The sequence below is a fragment of the Oncorhynchus mykiss genome, chromosome 31, assembly GCF_013265735.2.
Source record: "Oncorhynchus mykiss isolate Arlee chromosome 31, USDA_OmykA_1.1, whole genome shotgun sequence".
Classification (NCBI taxonomy): Eukaryota; Metazoa; Chordata; class Actinopteri; order Salmoniformes; family Salmonidae; genus Oncorhynchus; species Oncorhynchus mykiss.
This window is the reverse complement of record NC_050571.1, coordinates 30,299,682-30,319,039: the sequence shown is the minus strand read 5'-3', so window position 1 is coordinate 30,319,039 and position 19,358 is coordinate 30,299,682. Positions and strand designations below refer to the sequence as shown.

General features: G+C 40.9%; 1 protein-coding gene across 2 annotated transcripts; it reads right to left on the bottom strand.

The window, feature by feature from the left end:
* Positions 1–16,452, bottom strand: LOC110504973. Of its 2 annotated transcripts, none has more exons than XM_021583889.2 (16): positions 15,854–16,452; positions 13,113–13,218; positions 10,884–11,097; positions 10,330–10,472; positions 8,214–8,376; positions 8,036–8,091; positions 7,669–7,859; positions 7,266–7,376; positions 6,988–7,113; positions 6,409–6,513; positions 6,169–6,327; positions 4,719–5,343; positions 2,665–2,728; positions 2,353–2,537; positions 2,143–2,231; positions 1–836 (listed from the first exon to the last, which is right to left on the bottom strand). In XM_021583889.2, the coding sequence occupies exons 1-16, from the start codon at positions 16,040–16,042 to the stop codon at positions 744–746; spliced, it is 2,619 nt and encodes an 872-aa protein (XP_021439564.2). In that variant the 5' UTR covers positions 16,043–16,452; the 3' UTR covers positions 1–743. The 2 variants fall into 2 exon arrangements, with proteins under 2 accessions (XP_021439564.2, XP_036825666.1); XM_036969771.1 differs by lacking the exon at positions 15,854–16,452 and adding an exon at positions 15,009–15,143.
* Positions 16,453–19,358: the final 2,906 nt, after the last annotated feature.

Here is a 19,358-nt window from a genome sequence, read left to right as displayed (position 1 = left end):
TGTCAAAAAAGCAAGAAAAATGTAAATAACTTTATTAAGAAGGCACATCGACACCGAAAACATCACATTCAGTTGCTTCGGAAGCCATGGTAAAACCTAGATCACATGTGTAATTACTGGCTATTCTCCAAACCAAACACAATATGAACAACTTCAGTCAAATGATTCTGGTCATTTAACACATCTCCCCATCAACTCTGAACGTGATTATAAACGTTTTGGACAAAATGTTAACATTTTATTCACAGTGCTCTGTTTGTCCCTACCAGTAAAGTTTTTCGAAATAAAAGTGCATTTATGGTCCCTCTGAGTTTGACAATGGAGTACATTGTTACCATCTCGATAGCAAATATTGACATTTTCTACACTGGTAAAGGACATTTGAACCTGAATAACCACACATTTTTATACCACACATTATTTGCCCATGTTGCTAAATACATAATCAAGATCAACTTATTTCATAGTCAACATATGATACATTTTAAATAATAGGCATGATTCACAGCATGTTTAATGCATGAGGTAAAATATGTTTTCCTGGAAATGTATCATAAAGATGTATTTATTATAATACTCCAATCAAGTGTAGACATATGGATTAAATGCTACTAAATGGGACTGTTGTAAGGCCTGACAACCAATCAAATAAATATGAACATTTTCTAAAACATCAGAACGAAAGTTCACTGAACTAAAGATCATTTAAAAGCATGATTCACCTGAGAACATCTAAAAATGAGTTAGTTGACGTTCACTTTCTGCAGGGTTATGGCACTCACATTAAGGGCATCCTCACCTGGCAGAAGCTCTCTCAACAGGAATGAAAGCAGCATCTATTGAAAAGAAAGAGAAGCAAAAGGTGAATCAACATAACTGTACAAGAAAGTCTACAGTACCAGTCAAAAGTTTGGACACACCCACTCATTCAAGGGTTTTTCTTACATTATAGAATAATAGTGAGGACGTCAAAACTATGAATTGAATGTTTCTTCAAATGCAGTCGCAAAAACCATCAAGCGCTATGATGAAACTGGCTCTCAAAGGACCGCCACAGGAAAGGAAAACCCAGTTACCTCTGCTGCAGAGAATACGTTCATTAGAGGAGTTAACTGCACCTTAGATTGCAGCCCAAATAAATTACTCAGAGCTCAAGTGACAGACATCTCAACATCAACTGTTCAGAGGAGACTGCGTGAAATTAGGCCTTCGTGGTCGACTTGCTGCAAAGAAACCACTACTAAAGGACACCAGTAAGAAGAAGAGACTTGTTTGAGCCAAGAAACACGAGCAATGGACATTAGACCGGTGGAAATCTGTCCAAATTTGAGATGTTTGGTTCTTTGTGAGATGTAGAGTAGGTGAACGGATGATCTCCGCATATGTGGTTACCGTCGTGAAGCATGGAGGTGGTGTGATGCTGCTTTGCTGGTGACACTGCATGTAATTCATTTAAAATTCAAGGCATACTTAACCAGCATGGCTACCACAGCATTCTGCAGAGATACGCCATCCCATCTAGTTTGCGCTTAGTGGGACTATAATTTGTTTTTCAACAGGACAATGATCCAAAACACACCTCCAGGCTGTGTAAGGGCTATTTGACCAAGGAGAGTGATGGAGTGCTGCATCAGATGACCTGGCCTCAACAATCACCCGACCTCAACCCCATTTAGATGGTTTGGGATGAGTTGGGACCACAGAGTGAAGGAAAAGCAGCCAACAAGTGCTCAGCATGTGTGGGAACTGCTTCAAGACTGTTGGAAAAGCATTCCAGGTGAAGCTATTTGAGAGAATGCCAATAGTGTACAAAGCTGTCATCAATGCTACTTTGAAGAATCTAAAATATATTTTGATTTGTTTAACACTTTTTTGGTTACTACATGATTCCATATGTGTTATTTCATAGTTTTGATGTATTCACTATTATTCTACAGTGTAGAAAATAGTACAAATAAAGAAAAACCCTGGAATGAGTAGGTGTCTAAAACTTTGACTGGTACTGTATATTTTTAGAACATTTGACAGATATCAAATATAGAGAGACAGAACTGCAACATTGATGAGAGGACATTAGGATCTTGACGCCAGAGTTCTCTCTTCCAGTGCTCTCTACAGAAACTTAAGAGGCTAGATACGCACATAGACCAGCTTCTTGTTTTCTTCACAGTCCTGGAAGAGCTTAAATGCTGACTCCATATCGGTCTTCTTCAAGATTAAATAGTTTGAATCTAAAATGAGAACATGTTGTTAGTGAACTGTGACAAACTTCTCAAATTTCTGTCCAAGCATGAAAAGCAGAATTCCAAACATTTAGATAGAAAAAAACAAAACGCTGTGTATATCACATACATCTGGCATTGATGAGATGGTGAGCTCGGCCTTTGGTTTCATGCTTCTCCTCACTGCTGCGATGGGGTATAGGGCATGTCACCTCCGGCAAGCCCCCGGGCCACTGTTTCTCACGCAGGTTGTCGATATAGGAGGCAATCTGTGCTTCCGTTGGGTTCATATTATTCAAGAAGCTGTTCACTTTCCTAGAGAATATTATAAAACGTCATGCTGGGATTCTCAAAAGGACAAATGTAGATCATCCTATTACTCTGTCAGTATGACAAACCAGGACTGCAGTGGAAAAATGGGAGAATATTTCACAGTTCTTACTTTTTCAATATCGGCATGACGGGTTTCAAAATCGCATCAAATATGTTCAGAAGGATGGAATTGCCTGGAGGGCAAAGTAGGGTGCTGATTATTACACACTATTAAATGTCATTAATATTCATAACCATCCTCAAAAGGTGACTCTAATTAAAATATAAACATATAAAATGACATTGAACAAAAATATAAATGCAACATGCACCAATATTTTTCTTTTTACTGAGTTATAAAGAAATCAGTAAATTGAAATACATTCATTAGGCCCTAATCTATGGATTTTACATGACTGGGAATACAGATATGCATCTGTTGGTCACAGACACCATTATTACTTTTTGTTTTGTTTTAAATAGGGGTGTGGATCAGAAACCCAGTCAGTATCTGGTGTGACCAACATTTGCCTCATGCAGTACGACACATCTCCTTCACAGAGTTGATCAGGCGGTTGACTGTGGCCTGTGGAATGTTGCCCCACTCCTCTTCAATGGCTGTGTGTCGTCGCTGGATATTGGCGGAAACTGGAACACACTGTCATACACGTCGATTCAGAGCATCCCAAACCTACAGAATGGGTGACACGTCTGGTGAGTATGCTGGCCATGGAAGAACTGGGACATTTTCAGCCTCCAGGAATTATGTACAGATCCTTGCAACATGGGGCCATTCATTATCATGCTGAAACACGAGGTGATGGCGGCGGATGAATGGCACGACAATGGGCCTCAGGATCTCATCACGGTATCTCTGTGTGTTCAAATCATCATTGATAAAATTATAATTGTGTTCATTGTCCGAAGCATATGCATGCACATACCATAACCCCACCGCCACCATGGGGCACTCTGTTCACAATGTTGACATCAGCAAACACACCCACACGACACAATACATGTTGCCTACCATCTGCCCGGTACAGTTGAAACCAGGATTCATCTGTGAAGAGCACACTTCTCCAGCTTGCCAGTGGCCATTCGAAGGTGAGTATTTGCCCCCTGAAGTCGGTTACGATACTGAACTGCAATCAAAAAGACCCTGGTGAGGACGACAAGCACGCAGATGAGCTTCCCTGAGACGTTTCAGACAGGTAACAGGTGATCCCTCATGTGAAAAAGCCAGATGTGGAGGTCCTGGGCTGGTGTGATTACAAGTGGTCTTCGGTTGTGAGGCCACTTAGACGTACTGCCAAATTATCTAAAGTGCCATTGGAGGCAGCTTATGGTAGAGAAGTTAACATTAAATTCTCTGGCAACAGCTCTGGTGGACATTCCTGCAGTCAGCATGCCAATTGCAAAAATGTTGACATCTGTGGCACTGTGTTGTGTGACGAAACGGCACATTTTAAAGTGGCCTTTTATTGTCCTCTCACAAGGTGCACCTGTGTAATGACCATACTGTTTAATTAGCTTCTTTAAATGCCACACCTGTCAGGTGGATTGATTATCTTGGCAAAGGAGAAATATTCACTAACAGGGATGTAAACAAATTTGAGAGAAAAATAACCTTTTTGTGCATATGGAAAATTTCTGGGAGCATTTATTTCAGCTCATGAAACCAACACTACATGTTGCACTTATATTTTTGTATTTATATTTTTGTTCAGTATACCATTTATTATTTATAAAAAATGTTTTAAAAAATCTCCCCAATTTCGTGATGTCCAATTGGTAGTTAGTCTTGTCTCATCGCTGCAACTCCCGTACGGACTCGGGAGAGGCGAAGGTCGAGAGCCGTGCGTCCTCCGAAACACAACCCAACCAAGCCGCACTGCTTCTTGACACAATGCCTACTTAACCCAGATGCCAGCCTCACCAATGTGTCTGAGGAAACAGTGCACCTGGCAACCGTGTCAGCGTGCACTGCGCCCGGCCCGCCACAGGAGTCGCTAGTGCGCGATGGGACAAGGACATCCCTGCCGACCAAACCGTCTCCTAACCAGGACAACGCTGGGCCAATTGTGCGCCATCCCATGGGTCTCCCAGTCGCGGTCTGCTGCAACAGAGCCTGGACTCGAACCCAGTATACAATTTCAAACAAATTAGGAAGTTAGAACTAACCAGATATTGCTTTCAACAAATCAAAAAGGGCTTTGGTTGCTTCCATTTGCTCCCAGCTGGATTGTTCCTTTTTCAAACACGGTGAGTCTTCTAATTTTGGCTGACTCCCCATTTCATTTCCTTTACTCTTGGGCATCCCTCCTGACATTTTGAAAGTGAGCTTCTCCTTTTTATTCGACTTTCCACCAAAAGGATGTGTTGGACTGACAGCGAGGTCAAATTGCAAGCTTCCATTTTCACTGGAACGTCGCAGTCTACAGAAAGAGTCAGTCTGGTCTTCAGGGGTGTCTGATTTTGTTTGGGCCAGACACTCCTCTGATCTAGATAGCCTTTTGATTGCCATCTTTAGGTGAGAAGTTATGGGGTTCTCAGATCCCTCGGTTTTGTCTGCATTAACCAAAATGTCAGATTTCTCTATTGGTTCGGTTTCGTCATCTCTGCAGCACTCAATGGAACTGGGTTCTGGAGGAGAATCCTCATCACATTGGGAGATGATGATACATGGGCCCCGGGCCAGGTCATCCCTTGTATCGCCATCCAGGTTCTCAGTTGCAGTTGGGTCTGCAGCCTCCGTTGTGTTGGAATCATCTGGTTTGGTCCCTCTTCCAAGGCTGTTGTGCTTGTCCTGAAAAATTCAATGTGCATTGCAGACCTGGGTTCACATACATGTACATTTGATTATTAAAATTATTGTTTTTGGTATGAGTATGTTTGAGTATGTTTAAATAATGTGAACTAGCTACTACTTCTGTTCGAGGTGTTTTGATGTATTTTCTAATCATTTCCCATAAAAAGCCTACTATTAGAACATTTTTCCAAATACATTATTTCAAATAACAAACAGACCTGCTTTCAAATGCATGAGATTATTTGAAAATACAGAGTATTTTGTTTTTCTTACACTTTTTACCCCTTTTTTCTTCCCAATTTCGTGGTATCCAATTGGTAGTTCCAGTCTTGTCCCATCGCTGCAACTCCCGTACGGACTCGGGAGAGGCGAAGGTCTAGAGCCATGCATTGTCCAAAAAACAACCCCGTCAAGCCGCACTGCTTCTTGACACACTGCTTGCTTAACCCGGAAGCCAGCCGCACCAATGTGTAGGAGGAAACGCTGTACAGCTGGCGACCAAAGTTGCGGCCGGCTGCAACACAGCCTGGGATTGAACCCGGGTCTGTAGTGACACCTCTAGCACCGCGATGCAGTGCCTTAGGAGGCCAGGTATTTAGTTTAAAAAATATATACAAATACCCAAATACTTACTTTCAAATGTCTTTGAAAGTTGTGCATTGAAACACTATCACAAATACTGACTGACTGCTAGAGACTCACAACTGGTTTGGTTTATTAATCCACCAGCAGAGGGCATCATTTGCCATTTGTGGTGACACTGACATGATACAAGACGACCTGGCTTGCAGGCCTTGCTCAACAGGTTATTAAAATGCCTACCTCATCTTCCTCTTGGCCCGGAGTCAGGAAGTAGGCCAGGCCACTGAAGAGGCCCCACACTTCCCCCACATGATCCTCTTCAACCAGCAGCTTGTCCAGAGGACACAGAAACTGAAACACTGGCTGAGTGTGGCCCACTAGATCATCAGACACCAGCTCCTGGAAAGGACATTTATTTTTATCATATCAGATCACCTATCTGTGTTAATTTATGCTCATGCCTGAAGTATGCCAGTGTACCTGTAAGAAGTGCTTGATTGACTTTTTGGCTTCTTTAAAATCCTCACTGATGTTCACCACAGTACTCTCTTCTAACACGGATAGGGAGGGTAAAGTAGCAGAGTCCTAAAACAAACAATCCAAACAAGGGAAAAATATTAATAAAATATAAATTGTATGATCTGTAGATAAGAGCGTCTGCTAAATGACTCAAATGTAAATCTGGACCCATATTGAGGATGCAAAAGGGAGACCAGTGTCAGAAGAGACTATACACTCAAGACTATTAGCATTGGTTGTATCTGTGCAACATCCATACGATGTCAGAGATAAATGAAACAGTACGGTATCTGTTACATCCACAAGTCCTGCAGCGGTCTGTTTTGACAACAGTGCTGTGGTTTTGTCATCTTGAGACCCAACAAAATAAGGAAGTTACCATTGGTCTCATTTCTCAATAACCTTTTACACTGAATGAATTCAATACCAAACAGCATAGCGGCTTTACATCATTTCATTGGCCATGAGGTTACATAGTGAAATGATACCTTGTGCAACACAATAGCAACAATACAATATCCCTCTTCATAATTCCCTAACCTGCCATAGGTTGCGGAAGTGGATGATGTCTGTTTGGGTCTTCCTCACGTTCCAGTGAAGGTTTTCAGGGTTGTCCCTCTCCTCCAGGTGAACTGTAAAACACAGTTCCTCGTTTTCCCTCTCCACCTACAGACAGTAACATCTTACTTTACACACCATTCTGTCACAAACAGGTAACAGAACGACCAAGGACATGTCTTCACACAGCTCAGTTTCATAACTAACAGTAGTTACATTCAAAGCATTCCACAGTGACTTGTGTGCGATTAGTGACTTACACAAGGGACGCTGACAGCCCAGTGGCCAACCCGCCACAGCTCATACGACAGATTGAATTCCATCATATCCTCTTGTACACTGTTCCAGTAGCTCTCCAGATCACTGTCCTCCTGGTGAAAGAAGCCAATGACAAAATAAAAATGTCAGCCGTGTTATATTTCATCCTCAGTTTGATACTTAATGTTACCAGACTATAAATAGAACAATGTTTGGGGAGGAGAGAGGACATTCAGAAATAATATTCTATTGGATAGATGGCAAAACATGTACTGTCTGTACGTATGCACTGTCTTCAGCACTGTCTTTAGAAATCAGTTGAATTGCTATTAAAAAAAAGGCTAGAACAGGGTGAATAGTGCAGTGATGACTGCAGAGCTGCTCTTTCTGGTGCAGTGTCCTTACATTGTCAGAGTCCTGCTGGTTCCGGATGGAGCCCTCCCGGCTACTCCCTTCAGTTTCGTTTGATGGACGACCCTGGATAGACATGGCCATGACAACCAGCGCCTGCTCCCTTTTCTTCATCTTCTCCCTTTTAGCATTCTTCAATCTCATCTTGTCAAGGAATTTAGACCAGCCTTCCTTCAATTTGTTAGCTGGAAAAACACCCATATCTGATTAGCTAAGTGTCAACCTTTTTCATTGCCCTTTTCTATGTCACAAGTTGACTGCAAACTGTGATAACTTTAAGGCAGGGGAAAGAAAAACACACAGAATAAACTGGACATTTTAATTAGCCTAGTGATGGTTTCAAATACACAAATACCCTCACCTTTCTTTTTGGACTTGCTGTCACTGGTTTGCACATCCTCTGTTTCATCCTGTGTCCTAAAAAGACCACCAAACAAAATCAAAGCACAATTTCTTTCTGTGTTCTCTGCACCCGTGCAGCACTGAAGTGTGTTTATTAAAGACAAGAGAGGCAGCCTGGTAGGAAAAGGTCCACTCACGCTCCACTGGCCTGGCTCTCCAGGGAGGCTGGAGAGGCCCTGTCAGAGTGGGACTCACACAGATCCGCCACAGAGCTTTTACGGGTCGCTCCATCCAGCTGACTCACCACCAGCTGGTTGAGGTTGTCAGGGTCTGAGAGCCAACGCACCAGCAGGTCCAGTACTGAGGGCATGGATGACAAAGTCAATGTGATACCTACTACAGAGTAAAACCACATAGTAGTGGGACAAAACCATGTTCAATAAATACTAAACAAAAATATAAACTGCCCCATGTTTCATGAGCTGAAATAAAATATCTAATTTGGGAAGCTTATTTCTCTTAAATCTTGTGCACAAATGAGTTTATATCCCTGTTAGTGAGCATTTCTCCTTGCTAAGATAATCTATCCACCTGACTGGTGTGGCATTTTGAGAAGCTGATTAAACAGAATGGTAATTACACAGATGCACCTTGTGCTTGGGACAATAAAAGGCCATTCTAAAATGTGCAGTTGTCTCACATAGGTATCTTTTGGTTATCACTACGGCAACAGCTTCCAGGAACGACAAAATATTTACATCTTACAGTTATTCGGAAAATAAGCAAAAGGAACAATGACAGATGTCTCAAATTGGGGGAGCAGGCAATTGGCATACTGACTGCAGGAATGTCCAATAGAGCTGTTGCCAGAGAATTAAATGTACATTTCTTAACATAAGCCGCCTCCAACGTTGTTTTAGAGAATTTGGCAATACGTCCATCTGGATTCACAATGGCATCGTGTGGGCGAGCGGTTTGCTGATGTCAACATTGTGAAAAGAGAACCCAATGGTGGCGGTGGGATTATGGTATGGGCAGGCAAGAAATTGTGCTTTGATTTTGTTTGGTGGTCTTTTTACAGACAATGAACACAATTGCATTTTATCGACGGCAATTTAAATCCACAGAAATGTCATGACGAGATCCTGAGGCCCATTGTCGTGCCATTCATCCACCACCATCACCTCATGTTTCAGCATGGTAATGCACAGCCCCATGTCGCTAGGATCTGTACATCATTTCTGGAAGCTGAAAATGTTCCAGTTCTTTCATGGCCTGCATACTCACCAGACATGTCTGCCATTGAGAATGTTGGGGATGCTCTGGATCGCGGTGTACAACAGTGTGTTCCAGTTCCCGCCAATACCAAGCAACTTTGTACAGCCATTGAAGAGAACAACCTTCCACAGGCCACAATCAAAAGCCTGATCAACTCTATGTGAAGGGGATGCGTCACGCTGCATGAGGCGGCGTGGTCACACCAGATACGAACTCGTTTTCTGATCCACGTCCCTACATTTTGTTTAAGGTATCTGTGACCAACAGACGCATATCTGTATTCTCAGTCAAGTAATATCTATAAATTAGGCCCTAATGAATTTATTTCATTTGACTGATTTCCTTATATGAACTGCAACTCAGTAAAATCTTTGAAATTGTTGCATGTTGCGTTTCTATTTTTGCTCAGTATATATAGGTAAAAAGCAGACACACTTTGGCTCAGAATAACAGACGATTACGGAGAACCTTTCCAACTTGTTTCACTTTTATACCAATGGCCACCTCCAGTATCCACCATTATCCACGTCTCCCAGGTTTAAAAAAAATGGTGTTAACGGTCAAGTTTCACTGAACATTATTGAGACTCAATTAAGGTTACAGGTGCAGAAGACAGAAGTTAAATGTTTTATCTACAACAGTAAAATCCCTTACCATTACAAAGGCATAAATGTAAATTATCCAAGCCGTTTCACTGGCTCCTGTGATCAGAGCCACTGACCATTATATAAATAAATATATATATATATATATAAATATAAATAAATATATATATATATTTTATTGTCACATAGGTGCAGTGAAATGTGTTCTACATTATCTGCAGGTTTCAACAACACATTGTGTTAGCTTTCCTCTAAGGATAGCCCTAGTTTAGTAACAGTATGTGCAGTATTTCTAACCTCTATCCTTTACTTATCATGATAGAATGATAAGAAACAATGGTTTCATGCTAATTTCTTCTTTTTTCAAAACTTCCGCAATGTGCTGAGAGAATTACATGAGGCACTGATAGGCCTATATTGTGGGGCTTACCTTTTAAGGCAACTATCTCATTTAAGGCACAGTGGCTGACTGCCAGTCCCCATAGGGACTGGGGTAAAAGGTTTCGCACCAGTGCTTCAGAGAACACTCGGAGAACTTCAACCTCCTCTCCTCTAGAGCGGAACAATGGTTTTCTGACACACGGAGAGAGAGAACAAAACAGACAGACAATATTAATAAAAATAGTCTATTTGGAATAATGACAAAGTGAGCAACAATACCTAGATTGATGATATCAGGACAGAGCACAACACATTGAAAAGCGAGACATTCTATCACCGCAATACTTCATACAGGCCATTCTTCCATCATGTGACAACCTGCATAGTACCCTAGGTCACATTAAATCTCTCTATTTTTTTTTTTAAGTTTGAAATTCAGAACTGAGGATGTTAATGATTTATCCAAAACAATCACATATACATAAACCACTTCAACAGTATAGGCAAGCGATACAGCTGTAGAACGGCAACTCAATATGGGTGATGCCATAATCTATTGCTTCTATTGATATTCTACTAGCGACTGCAGGAGAGCTGTATTACCTATGAGACTGTTTGGCATTATGGAGGTGCTGGGTCAGGATGCGAATGCAGCCCACACTTGCAGCACAGACATCAAAGTCTTTGCCTCTGCTGATGACTTGATCGATGACTTGGTCAAACTCCTTCCACAGCACCTGGTGCAGGAGCTGACTGTCACAGGGCCCAGGGACGCTGTACCAGGGGAGGACTAGCTGGGCGTAGGCACAGTCAAACACTGGGGAAAACGTACACTCAAAATCAACAAAGGCTAAATAGTTGGCGAAGACAAAAAAATATATTGTACATTTAGAGTGCATTCGGAAAGTATTCAGACCCCTTCACTTTTTCCACATTTTGATACATTACAGCCTTATTCTAAATGTGATTATTTTATTGTTTATCCGTCATCAATCTACACACAATAGCCCATAATGACGAAGCCAAAACTGGTTGAGACATTTTTGCATATGTATTAAAAATAAAAAACAGAAATACCTTATTTGCATAAGTATTCAGACCCTTTGCTTTGAGACTCGAAATTTGGCTCAGGTGCATTAGGTTTCCATTGATCATCCTTGAGATGTTTCTACAACTTGAAGTCCACCTGTGGTAAATTCAATTGATTGGACATGATTTGGAAAGGCACACACCTGTCTATATAAAAAGGTCCCACAGTTGACAGTGCATGTCAGAGCAAAAATCAAGCTGCGAGGTCAAAGGAATTGTACCTTGAGCTCCGAGACAGGATTGTGTCGAGGCACAGATCTGGGGAAGGGAACCAAAAAACATTCTGCAGAATTGAAGGTCCCCATGAACATGGTGGCCTCCATTCTTAAATAGAAGTTTGGAACCACCAAGACTCTTCCTAGAGCTGGCCGCCTGGCCAAACTGAGCAATCAAGGAGAAGGGCCTTGGTCAGGGAGGTGACCAAGAACCCGATGGTTAGTCTGACAGAGCTCCTGAGTTCCTCTGTGGAGATGGGAGAACTTTCCAGAAGGACAACTAATCTCTGCAGCACTCCACCAATCAGGCCTTTATGGTAGAGTGGCAAGACGGATGCCACTCCTCAGTAAAAGGCACATGAAAGCCCGCTTGGAGTGTGACAAAAGGAACCTAAAGGACTCTCAGACCATGAGAAAAAAGGTTCTCTGGTCTGATGAAACAAAGATTGAACACTTTTGCCTGAATGCCAAGTGTCACGTCTGGAGGAAACCAGGCACCACTCATCACCTGGCCAATCCATGTGTCATTGAGTGGCCCAGCCAGAGCCCGGACTTGAAACTGATCGAACATCTCTGGAGAGACCTGAAAATAGCTGTGCAGCCACGCTATCCATCTAACCCGACAGAGCTTGAGAGGATCTGCAGAGAAGAATGGAATTAACTCCCCAAATACAGGTGTGCCAAGCTTGTAGTGTCATACCCAAGAACACCCGAGGCTGTAACTGCTGCCAAAGGTGCTTCAACAAAGTACTGAGTAAAGGGTCTGAATACTCATGTAAATGTGATATTGCAGGTTTTGTTTTTATATACATTTGCAACCATTTCTAAAAACCTGTTTTTGCTTTGTCATTATGGGGAATTGTGTGTAGTTTGAGGGGGGGGGGGGGGGGGGGGGCGATTTAATACAATTTAAAATAAGGCTGTAACGTAACAAAATGTGGAAAAAGTGAAGGGGTGTGAATACTTTCTGAACACACTTCAAAAGAGCCCTGAGTATTGTAAGTGAAAGGCTACATTTGGTACTTATGATTTATTCAAAGGTGTAGGTTGAAGTGAGCTGGGAAATTCATTTTAGCAGGATTATCAAAAACACTTCCCGACAGAAAACAGTCCAAACTGGTCTGAGCATGCCTTATACAAAATATGCCAACCAACTCGTTCCAAGCAGAGCTTGGTAAAGCAACACCCGCTTTCCATAATCCACAGCACAGCACAGCACATTGACAGAGTTATTTTTGTGTCTATTGCCTCAACATCTTTGTCACCCAAGCCCCAGATCATGTAACATGAGATATGTCTGCAGCTGCATTTGCTATCCTATTCAACTGTGTCACAGAATACAGAAGAACTACATGTGGCTGACCAAATACACTAAGGAAAAGGGCAGAATGTTTTCGTTATTTCATCCTTGATCTTAACAATAGACTCCGCTTACCCTGGCAGAAAACCTGACAGGATTACTTTTTTTTTTTAAATGTCTAGGAACATTCTGGCAGGATCTCAAATTATGCAGAGGAAAATTGCACACCTTGCTGAAGAGATCTCTTCACATGGGGAAACTGTCTCTCCTGTGATGTTTCAGCTTTAGTGCTTGTTGTATCAGTCACATCACAACCTAAATGGTCGGTGGTTTCCTGTAAGACATTTCAGATACATTACAGTAGAGTTCAGTACAGTAAAGAGTACAGTACAGGGCACAGTAAAGACGTGAATATAGTGTTTGGACATCATTAATTCCATGTAGATTAAGTAGAAAGATGGCATAGGTTCATTTTCAATGTAAAAGGACGCATGAGCACTAACATGTGAAGTTGGGTGTCAAATGACTGGGTGTCAGTTTGACTTATTAAAAAAAGGGGTCTTAGAAAACATCGAGCAGGGGGAAAAAAGGTATTATCAATACATCAAAACCAGTGGGGGCTGCTGAAGGGAGGCCGGCTCATAACAATGGCTGCAACAGAGCATATAGAATTGCATCAAACGCATGGTGTATTTTGATGTATTTGATACCGTTCCAGCTCTTCCGCTCCAGTCACTACCACAAACCTGTTTTCTTTAATTAAGGTGCCACCAACCTCCTGTGATCAAAACACTACCATGTTGAAGTAAAGACCGCTGTCAATTCAAATCAACACATATTTAGTTTAGTAACATTTTTTCCCGCCTTCTGTATGTTTAAGACACGTTGCCTTGTGCCTTGAAATTCTGTTACCAAAAACCCACATACCTTCAAGGTATTTTCTAATTTCTCTCCTTCATGAGGGAGGATAATGAAAGTTCACAGAAGTAACAAGGTAGACCTATCAATTAGTTATAGTGTTGTTACTGATATCAATTTTGTTGATAATTTATTAAATGATTAAAACTAGAAATTCTGTTACCAAATCGCTAACAGAATTTTGGAAAAATCTGTAATGGAATCTCTGCAATTGAGCAACAATGGGAAATCATAGTAGTCAACGCCGGACGTCCATGGACATTGACAAGCAGATTTCAACACCCACAGACGCCTGGACCGGCATAAATTTGGCCCTAACATAGACGGCCACGATAGGTTCAGATTTGGTTCGGTAAATCTGAACCAACCATAGACGTCTTGTAAACTTGTTTCACAAGTTTGGGCAGCACTGTATAGTACAATAGAGTTTAGTAGAGTAGAGTTCAGTACAGTGCACAGTAGAGAACACTTCAGTTGAATACACTACAATGTACTGTACTCTACTATGCAATACCCTACTGAGCTTTACTTTGATTTTAAGACTTGTGAAACATGATAGTCTATGATAGGTTAAGACTTGGCCCAGTCCGGACCAACATTATTTGTTCTTGTTTGGTGGCAGAGCTCAAATAAAGCTGCAATATGTAACTTTTTTGGAGACCTGACCAAATTCACATAGAAATGTATGTTATAGATCTGTCATTCTCATTTAAAAGCAAGTTTAAGAACCGGTAGATCTGTTCTGTGTGCTATTTCTACGCTATGCTATTTTTGCATAGTACAGCTTTAAAATAATAGCCAGTCTGTAGAATAATACTTAAATATGCAATATCCTTCTTTGCCTATGTCTACCTTTGCATAACAGGTAGAAGTTTTGGATACATCACAATGAAGAGAACGACTTTCGTATCCATAATTATGCATTTCTGTGTAGTACACATCAGGGACCCATGGTGAAATTACATTTCCGCAAGTCTATTACCAGGTGTCAGTCCACTTCACTTAGCTAAGTTTAAAGGTGCTACACATAGGACTTATATTTATTTGTCCCTAATATACCGGGCGCTAATAAAGCCCAACCGTGGAGGTGTCATAACACCTAGCGGTCAAATATTTAAATGATTCCAATCGGTTTTCACCATTCATTTTTTCCATAGGAGATTTTACAAACACTTAAAATAAGGGCTGTGTTTCTTGTAGGCTTACCCTGGTGTGACATTTTAATAACCATGTAAATCTCTCGGACAAGGGGACTTTTATCAATATTCTCTGGAGCGGCATCTGTTGTCAAAATGTTCTGACTTTGTGGTTGTGTTATCTAGCGGAAATCGCTCTGTCATTTCCTGGTTGCTAAAATACTGTTGGCTCAATTTCAATTCATGAAGAAAAAAAAACAAGCACTGAAACGAGTAGAGAAGCATTGTACCATCTAAATCGCAAAATAGTTTTCACAGATGTTTGAAGCTGGTGGACCAACACCACCCACCACCTTAAAACAGGTGGTGTTATTGAAAATAGATTTCACAGCGATTTAGATGGTACAAGGATTACTGGGCTAGGGGACACACCATTATTTCGCGTGTGTTATCATTGCGCTTCTTTCATCACCCATGTATCAACTTATTTTCCCCTCCACTTGTAAAAATATGGGCAATTTGCCACCAGCTATATATAGGACACGAGGAGGTCCATGTCAATAACTTTCCATTTTAATTTTATGCGTTTCATTTGACCCCACAACTACTACAACCGCAATGTTTCATTGGCTAACGACTTAATAGATTGCAGACAGGCAATCAGTTGAAATATTAAAATGTTTGGTGGTATTAATGAGTGAACATTGACATCACTGACATGAATCATGAACTGGTTACATTGTTTCTGTCATTATGTAAACAAAAGTAACGTGCATGGCTCACTTGCCCTGTTACATTGAATCTCATTATGAGCGTTAAATTGTAGCAATGATGATCTCTCGTGTAGATGAAACAGTAACACTTTACTGCAATTGAATAGTCAGTCATGACAAATGTATAGAATATTTAAATTACCTGGAATAAATGTTCTTCAGCCACATCGTCTGTCTGAGTTCCGCTTTCCCGTCTGGTCTTTATTAAAACATTTGGGGTTGATTGCCAAAATAGTAAACATAAAGCAATTTGAGCCGCTACTTGTCCGCGGTCAAATAAATACCACACAAACCCAAGAATGATGGCAATAGAGAAGCGCAACAGGTACATGTTCTATCTTTTCAAGACGTCAGTCTCATTTATTCAACTATTAAGTTTCCATTCAGGTAGCTATTCAAAGTTTTAGTCTAGGTCTTCATCTATAAAAACATTCATTCGTAGAGGAAAGGCAAAGGTCATTTTCAACTTGCTTGTCTTGATAAAACATTGAAAGAAAGAACTATACACCCTGAAGAGTGCTCGTGCTCTTCTTCTTCTCCTTCAAAGTTTTATGGCAGACTACACCGACTGGTGTATTGCCGCCGCCACTTCTTCTTCTTCTTCGATGGGGTTTAACGGCGGTTGGCATCCAATGTTAATGGTGCATTACCGTCACCAGCTGGACCGGGTATTGAATAAGAAAAAAAAAAAAAAACATTCCATATTGCCGCCACCTACAGTACGGGGTATTCTTCTTGGATATTATGTCTGTCGGCAAACAAATTCTATAGGTGCATACCGCCACCTACTGCTTTGGCTGTATATGAGGGTTCTGATCAAAGTGAGTTTTTTGGTTGGGTATGTAACTGATTATGGTATGGCAGGCCATCTGTTGGGAGAAGGTTGCAATTGTGGACTGCAATTTGGGGGCGTTCCTGCATGTGGCCATTCCTGCATCTGCAAAAAACACTCTTTATACTTTTATTAGTCCATTATTAAGTTAGGACAGGCATTCTGTGGGTGGCACTGTGTGCTCTTTTTGAAGGATGGGTCCCAGTCTCTCGGGGGCCCTGGGATCCGGGGGGATGGGCTGGTGTACCGGTCACTGGGATGACAACCCATTTGGGATGGGAGGAGGTTTTATCATATGCAAAAGTGGAGAACAATTGGAGGTGAACAATAATTTTGAACAATAATTTGAATCCGAATGTGCAAATTGTCCAAAACGATCCCCAAGGTAGATGGATTATTTCAAATATGTTATTGGACCATAAACAGATTTGGCTCATTAATCTATATGGTCCAAATAATGATGATCCACGCTTCTTTGTGTATATATACGTATATACATATATACTAATTTATCAAACCTTCAAGTAATACAAGACTATATTATTATGGTGGCAGATTATAATACGGATTTAAATACATCAATGGCCTGTGAAGGATAATCCCCCCCAAAAATGTATTCATCACATACAAGTGTTTTGCAGATGTTATTGCAAGTGTAGCGAAATGCTTGTGCTTCTAGTTCCGACAATGCAACAATATCTAACAAGTAATATCATAACAATTTCACAACATATACCCAATACACACAAATCTAAGTAAATGAATGGAATTAAGAAAATATTAATATATGGAGGAGCAATGTCAGAGCGGCATAGACTAAGATACAGCAGAATAGTATGAAATGCAGTATATACAGTTGAAGTAGGAAGTTTACATGCACCTGAGCCAAATACATTTAAACTCAGCTTTTCACAATTCCTGAATTTTAATCCTAGTAAAAAGTTAGTTAGGATCACCACTTTATTTTAAGAATGTGAAATGTCAGAATAATAGTAGAGAGAATGATTTATTTCTGCTTTTATTTCTTTCATCACATTTCCAGGGGGTCAGAAGTTTACATACACTCCATTAGTATTTGGTAGCATTGCCTCTAAATTGTTTAACTTGGGTCAAACGTTTTGGGTAGCATACCACAAGCTTCCCACAATAAGTTAGGTCGATTTTGGCCCATTCCTCCTGACAGAGCTGGTGTAACTGAGTCAGGTTTGTAGGCCTCTTTGCTTGCACACACTTTTTCAGTTCTCCCCGCTTTTTTTTAAGGCAGGTTAGGAGCAGTGGCTTCTTCCTTGCTGAGTGACCTTTCAGGTTATGTCGATACAGAACTCGTTTTAGTGTGGATATAGATACTTTGTACCTGTTTCCTCCAGCATCTTCACAAGGTCCTTTGCTGTTGTTCTGGGATTGATTTTCGCACCAAAGTATGTTCATCTCTAGGAGACAGAACGCATCTCCTTCCTGGGTGGTCCCATGGTGTTTATAGTTGAGTACTATTGTTTGTACAGATGAACATGGTCCCTTCAGGCGTTTTGAAATTGCTCCCAAGGATGAACCAGACCTGTGGAGGTCTACAGTTTTTTTCTGAGGTCTTGGCTGATTTCTTTTGATTTCCCCATGATGTCAAGCAAAGACACACTGAGTTTGAAGGTATGCCTTGAAATGCACCCACAGGTACACCTCCAATTATCTCAAATTATGTCAATTAGCCTATCAGAAGCTTCTAAAGCCATGACATCATTTTCTGGAATTTTCCAAGCTGTTTAAAGGCACAGTCAACTTAGTGTCACGTTCTGACCTTAGTTCCTTTGTTTTGTCTTTGTTTTAGTATGGTCAGGGCGTGAGTTGGGGTGGGCAGTCTATGTTCTTTTTTCTATGATTTGGGATTTCTGTGTTTGGACTGGTATGGTTCTCAATCAGAGGCAGCTGTCAATCGTTGTCCCTGATCGAGAACCATACTTAGGTAGCCTGTTTTCACCCTTGAGTTGTGGGTGATTATTTTCCTGTTGTGTGTCGTCACCAGACAGGACTGTGTCATTGTAGGGTCGGTCTTTCACGTTGTTGTTTTGTATTTCAGTGTTCAGTTTGACTCATTAAATATTAACATCATGAACACATGCCACGCTGCGCTTTGGTCCTCCTCTTCTTCCACCACAGACAACCGTTACACTTAGTGTATGTAAACTTCTGACCCACTGGAATTGTGATACAGTGAATTATAAGTGAAATAATCTGTCTGTAAACAATTGTTGGAAAAATTACTTGTGTCATGCACAAAAAAAGATGTCCTATCCGACTTGCCAAAACTATTTTTTGTTAACAAGAAATTTGTGGGTTGGTTGAAAAACGAGTTTCAATGACTCCAACCTAAATGTATGTAAATGTCCGACTTCAACTGTATGTCATTCTTGCTGGCACCAAAAGTGAAAAAAGCGTTGATGGGGGACAATGTAGTTGGACCATCAAATCATTGGCATATATGTTAGACTTACAGAATTTCCCCTTGGGCTAGAATATTGGAAATGTAATAATACTTGTTTTTAACTAGGACAGAAGGATTTATAAAACATGTCCGAAATAATATAGATACAGCAGATCCTCTTATTGTATAGGACACTTTTAAATGTGCCTTCGAGGCCATGCAATTCAATACTCATCTCTAAAACAAAATCACTTTAGGTCAAAAGAGTCCATAGTTAACAAAGGAAATAGAAGGACTAACAGTACAGATAGATAGCAAGAAAAAAAGAAATGTAGGAACTTATTCAAGAAATGTGAAGTGTAATACATTATAAAAATTAAGCAAACTGCATGCTAACAA